The sequence below is a fragment of the Coenobita brevimanus genome, chromosome 101 (genome assembly GCF_032717465.1).
Source record: "Coenobita brevimanus isolate Jiangsu-jjx chromosome 101, ASM3271746v2, whole genome shotgun sequence".
NCBI classification, from domain to species: domain Eukaryota; kingdom Metazoa; phylum Arthropoda; class Malacostraca; order Decapoda; family Coenobitidae; genus Coenobita; species Coenobita brevimanus.
The window spans coordinates 11,428,886-11,434,885 of NC_137054.1; the positions used below are offsets into that span (position 1 = coordinate 11,428,886).

The window sequence follows — 6,000 nt, forward strand, 5'->3', positions numbered from 1 at the left end:
CCATCCCCCTCTTCATTAATCGGGTTTTTACTTCTCTCATCACCCCATCCATATATATATATACAGTATATATATATATATCATCCATCCATCATCCAATCCTACATTGCCCCATGAGGAGCGTAGGAGCCCGGGGCTAGGCAGTTAGTCCCGACATTTAAGATGAGAGTGACCAGCCTCACTCATCCCTGAGTGGCATTACATGAGCCATCAACCCCAACCACCCCTTGGATATAAACCTTCACCAGCTCAATCTGATTGGAGCACAATAATTACTCACTAAACCACCAGGCGCCAAAATTTGGTTATATGGTTACCACCCAGCATAGTAAATGGTTTCCTGGTGCACAGGAAACCATTTAGCTTGTCACTCAGTGTAGAGTCACCCACAGGCTGAAGGTAGTGGAAAGAATGAAGGAAAGAAAGACAGAAGAGGGAGTGTTATGTCACATGTAGGCAGGACAAGGAAAGAATGAAGGAAAGAAAGACAGAAGAGAATGGAAGGAAAGAAGGATGGAGAGGAAAGGGCAGACACCCGAGAGCAGCACTACATCGAGTGAGTGGATGGTGAGCGCCCCCACTAACCACAAATATATATATATAATGAACAACCATGAGGACATCACACAACCTTGTCGCACGCCCACATCGATTGTGAACCATCCACTTAGATGCCCATTTACCCCTACAGATGCTTCACTGCCATCATAAAAACTCTTAATAGCACCTAGCACATATATATACAGTATATATATATATATATATATATATATACACCCTCCTACACCTCCCCACTCTGAACCTGTCAGGGTGACCCGATGGCACTTTGACAGGGCAGACTGGGATGGATTTAGAAATTATCTTGCTGATGTTCCATGGCAGTCTTTCTTCTCTGGTGATCCCAATTCTACCCCATCCCATATTTGCGACTTAATACTAGCTGGTATGGATTTATTCATACCAAGTCAACAATTCACTAAGAGATCAAACTCTCCAAAATGGTTTGATGGCAATTGTACCAGAGCAACAGCCCAAAAGCCATTAGCATATAACTCTAACTTAAAATCAAAAACATCTGAATCACTCTCCCAATTTAAAATTGCTAGAAATCATGCAAAAGCTGTATTAAATCTATCTAAATCAAACTTTCTTTAAAAGCAAGCATCAAAACTACTTAACAACCCTACTGACAATAGAATATTCTGGTCAACTCTTAATTCTTTCAATAATAACTTTAACAAGTCATCTTCCATTCCCCCACTAAAATCTTCAGATGGCAATATTACAAATGACCCACGTGGGAAAGCAGATATCTTTGCTAGAACCTTTGCCAGAAACTCTACCATAGATGATACCAGCCAGAATGTCTCAGTACTGGAACTTAATTCTCCCGAAATTGCCCCACTTAAAATACAGACAAGATACCTAAAATCCATCCTAGACAATTTACCTACCAACAAAGCTCCAGGCCCAGATGGAATTCCGCCAATTGTATTGAAAAAGTGTTCCCCTGAACTTGCCTCTGTCCTAGCTAAATTATTCAGACTATGCATACGTACTTCTTTATTCCCAAATTCACGGAAAGAAGCCAATATCCACCCAGTTCCGAAGAAAGGAAGTTCATCTGACCACTCCAGTTACAGACCAATAGCTGTCACATCTTCTCTTGGTAAGGTATTTGAAACTTTAATTAATAAGCATATTGTTAAACATCTTGTATCCAACAACTTAATTAGTGATAGACAATACGGTTTTCGCCACAAAAGATCCACCATTGACATACTCAATCTCTTAACTCATACCATCCATCAATCTATTGATCTCTTTGGAGAAACTCATGCAGTAGCTCTTGATATCTCTAAAGCTTTCGACAGAGTATGGCACCGTTCCCTGCTGTCCAAACTCCCTTGCTATGGACTAACATCTTTTGTTCCTTTGATTTCTTCTTATCTTAGTGACAGGAAAATAAGAGTAAAAGTAGATGATGTATATTTGAATTTCCACTCAGTTAACGCTGGCGTGCCCCAGGGATCAGTTCTGGCGCCAACCCTATTTCTGGTTGATATTAATGATCTCTTATCTGTCACTCACAATCCCATTCACTCATATGCAGATGACTCAACACTACTTAGTTCATTCACACTCAGACATCCATTCACAAAGTCTAATATCTCTACCTCTCAACTCAGTACAGCCATCTCCATAAATCAAGATCTATCTACAATCAGTGAATGGGGACAAAACAACCTTGTCTCTTTTAATGCTAGTAAAACTAAATATATACAGTTTACTAATAGACAGATATTGCCAGATTCGTACATTACCTTCAGTGCTACTAATATTCCCATCTCCAAAAGTATTGAAATTCTTGGTGTCTCACTTAACAGTGCCCTCAGCTGGACCTCTCATGTCAGATCACTTGCTAAAACTGCCTCAAAGAAACTTGGATTATTGTACAGAGTCCGTAACTTCTTCGCCGATGAGCAGTTAGCTATAATTTATAAGTCATGTGCGCTCTCAGCTTGAATATTGCTCACCCTTGTGGAATGGTTGTGGAGAGGTTGCATTAAGACAACTAGACAAAATTCAGAATAAAGCTGTTAGAATCATTAACAACCCTGCCATTACATATAAACTACCTCCCCTGCAAGTAAGAAGGAATGTTGCCTCCCTTGCATTAATTTACAGATATTTTTTTGGCAAATGCTCAGACAGAGTTGCGTCCATGGTGCCACCTCTCCATGCCTTCCCTCGAGCTACACAGGCATCTGGTAGCGCTCATGACTGGAATGTCACTCAACCATATTGCAGAACTTCTGCCTATCAGAATTCTTTCATTCCCCGAACTGCATCTCTCTGGAACTCGCTTCCCCAGAGTTGTTTTCCTCCAAATTTCAACCCACAACTGTTCAAGTCTAACTGTTACAGATATTTTATGAGCAGAGGACACCAGTAATCTGGTGTATGGATTATTTTTTTTCTTACCCATTTGTTTTTTCCATTCTGTTATTTAAAACACACACACACACACACACACACACACACACACACACACACACACACACACACACACACAGAGGGGTGCCTGGCATTGCCTGAGAAAGAAAGACAAACATTCTAATTCTATTTGTTCTTGTTCAGTGTTTCTACTCCAGAAAGACCATGTACCACTCATGCTTTTAAAGAGGGATTAGAAGAGGTCCAGGAACTTTCTATACAGCTTTCACAGACTAACCATAGAATTTGTGCGCACTTGTTTACTATTACCGGTGACCTCAAGTGACCTCTGACCGGTGTCCTCAAAGGGCCCCTGACTGTGTCCTCAAATGACCTCTGACCAGTGTCCTCAAAGGACCCCTGACTGTGTCCTCAAATGACCTCTGACTGATGACCTCAAAGGACTTCTGACCGGTGTCCTCAGAGGACCCCTGATTAGTGTCCTCAAATGACCTCCGATTGGTGACCTCAAATGGCCTTGGAGGTCATCTTCACATAGCCTATATCTGAACTGGAGGTCATGTGAGTTTTCATGCCAAAAATGGGGCTGCTGGGTCCAGTCGTTCGAGCATGTATTACAGGTGACCTCAAATGACCCCTGACCGGTGACCGCAGATGACCTTGGAAGTCAACCTCATATAGCCTAAGTCCGAACCGGAGTTTACATGAGTTTTCCTGCCAAAAATTGGGCTGCTGAGTCCAGTCGTTCGAGCGTATATTACCAGTGACCTCAAATGACCTCCAGCCAGTGACTTCAGTTGACCTCCAACCAGTGACCTCAAATGACCTTGGAGGTCAACCTCACATAGCGTATGTTTGAACTGGAGGCCATGTGAATCTCCATGCCAAAAACTGGGCTGCAGGGGTACCCAGCATTGCCTGAGCCAAAAATGTGAACACTCTACTGGTGACCTCACATGACCCAGATTTGAATTTTGACCCTCCTAAAACCATCCTTGGGTCACCCAGATTCAGAATATGTATGGGTCTGGGGGTCTCTGGCCCTTGGTTTGGCCGTGATTGAAGGACAAACAAGCAACACGGCCCTTTTATGTGTGTGTGTGTGTGTGTGTGTGTGTGTGTGTGTGTGAGACCTCTTCCATATGGAGCTGGGGAGGCCGGACCATCAGTTACTTTGGTCATAAACTTACTATAGGTGTTGTCTTCAGGCAGTATGTTGTCATAAGGGCATAACATCCTCACCCTGCCTAAAAATGGGGTGAGCAACATGAACATATGGTAATGACCTTAAACCATGTACAGTGTATGATTCCATACAGTAATCTTTGGTAGGAACATAAAGTACTACTCAGAGCATCTGCCAAATCACGTCAACTGTCCTAGCGGACGGGGTATGATGTTTAGTTACCAGACCCTCCACATTCCAGGCTTTAAGGAGGCCCAGATTCAAAATTTGAATTTTGGTGAGACAGAGTCATGATTCTTGGGGGCTTGCATGGCTGTCTGATTCATTTCACTGGGCATTATTGTTGACAGTTCTCCCATTTTCATACTTTCTGTTTCTATCCTTAAGTGGAAAAGAGATGATGATGATGGTGATAATGACTTGAACCTATATTTGTTTATTGTTACAAACTCTGCCCCTCCCTCTCCCGTCACAGAGTTGTCAGGTCGGGTGCAGTACGCAGTATTATGGCTGCCTTCACGTTTCATGCAGCTGTGGCTCTACCTCACTGCCCTTGTCCTGGTCATCATCATTCTCATCTGCAATTTCCTGCTGACCCTCAGAAATGTTATCTTCCGCTCCCTACAGCTTTGTGTTCTGACATTCTTTAAGAGCATTCCCAAATACCACAAAGTATAAAGGTCACTCAGCATATCAGAAGCTGATAAGGTGCCATCATATATTTAATTTAGCAAGATCTATCATGTATACTAAGAGATAAATCTTTACTTATCATAATGTGCATGACTTAAAACCTCTTTAGGTTGGATGAATATTCAGTAATTTGCTCTCAAGTGGACTGTAAATCAAAATTTGAAGAACTTGGTTATTTTTGTGTGATATAACAGGTTGAAATTGGGGAAAAAAAAGTAATAGCAAAATCCATATTACCTCCATTAGGGCATAGGGGCCTGAGGCTGAGCTACCATAGTCAAGAATGTTGAAGAATAGATCAATATACCCTTCAGCTAACTGCATTTTACATGATTTAATCTCCACCCACCTTTAGAGGATTCAGGCCATTGCACATGTAGCACAACCAATGCCTTAAATCAAGAACTCTTATCACCAGTCCACTAGGCATCTAGAAACATGTAACAATCAGTAAACAATTTAGTCTAAAGTTACTGTAGTCAGTTTACAACAGCTGGAAACCACTAGCACATTCTCATTAAAAAGAACACTAATCGTGAAATTACAGAATTAACCTTTACTGACTGCTGATGATTCCAACACCCTTTCATTTCCACTGGTGGGGAATTGTGGTCATGTTTTTCATTTAACTGAAGGAAGAAGATACAACTTTTAATCCTTAATCTCCAAGAAATTTCAGTAGGTTTGTGAATATAAAGCTTTTTAAAAAAAGGGATGACCAGTGCGTGTCGTAAACTTTTCAACTGATGACAGCCACTGTGAAGGGTGAAGTTGGTATCATTACACTAGTTAACTCTCTCAGTCCAAGAAATCTGTAATCACTCAGTCAAAATTATGCCATACTGCCTTTTAACCCAATAACTGCAGCATTAGGTTTCCTGATCTATCCCTCCATGAGGGGGAAAAAAAAAAAAAAATTTTTGCTCATATGAAATGAAAGAATCCCTGGAAAAGTATAGGGAAGACATATGAGTTCATTATTTACCTCAGTTCAGCCATGGTGAAGTAATGACATACTAGTTAATAGGAAAAATCTGAGGATGCATGGGTGGTGGTTGAAATAGGTCAGTTAAGATGCCAAACGGCATTACAGAATATGCCTATTGAAAATATATATATATATATATATATATATATATATATATATATATATATATATAAAT

At 41.0% G+C, this 6,000-nt stretch overlaps 1 protein-coding gene across 1 annotated transcript in view; it reads left to right on the forward strand.

Moving 5' to 3' along the window:
- Positions 1–4,822, forward strand: part of Mppe (Metallophosphoesterase) — a 45,927-nt gene extending 41,105 nt beyond the window's left edge. Inside the window, exon 8 of the mRNA XM_080284334.1 lies at positions 4,620–4,822. Coding sequence (XP_080140460.1) covers positions 4,620–4,822 — 203 coding nt within the window. The remainder of the gene's footprint in view (positions 1–4,619) is intronic.
- Positions 4,823–6,000: the final 1,178 nt, after the last annotated feature.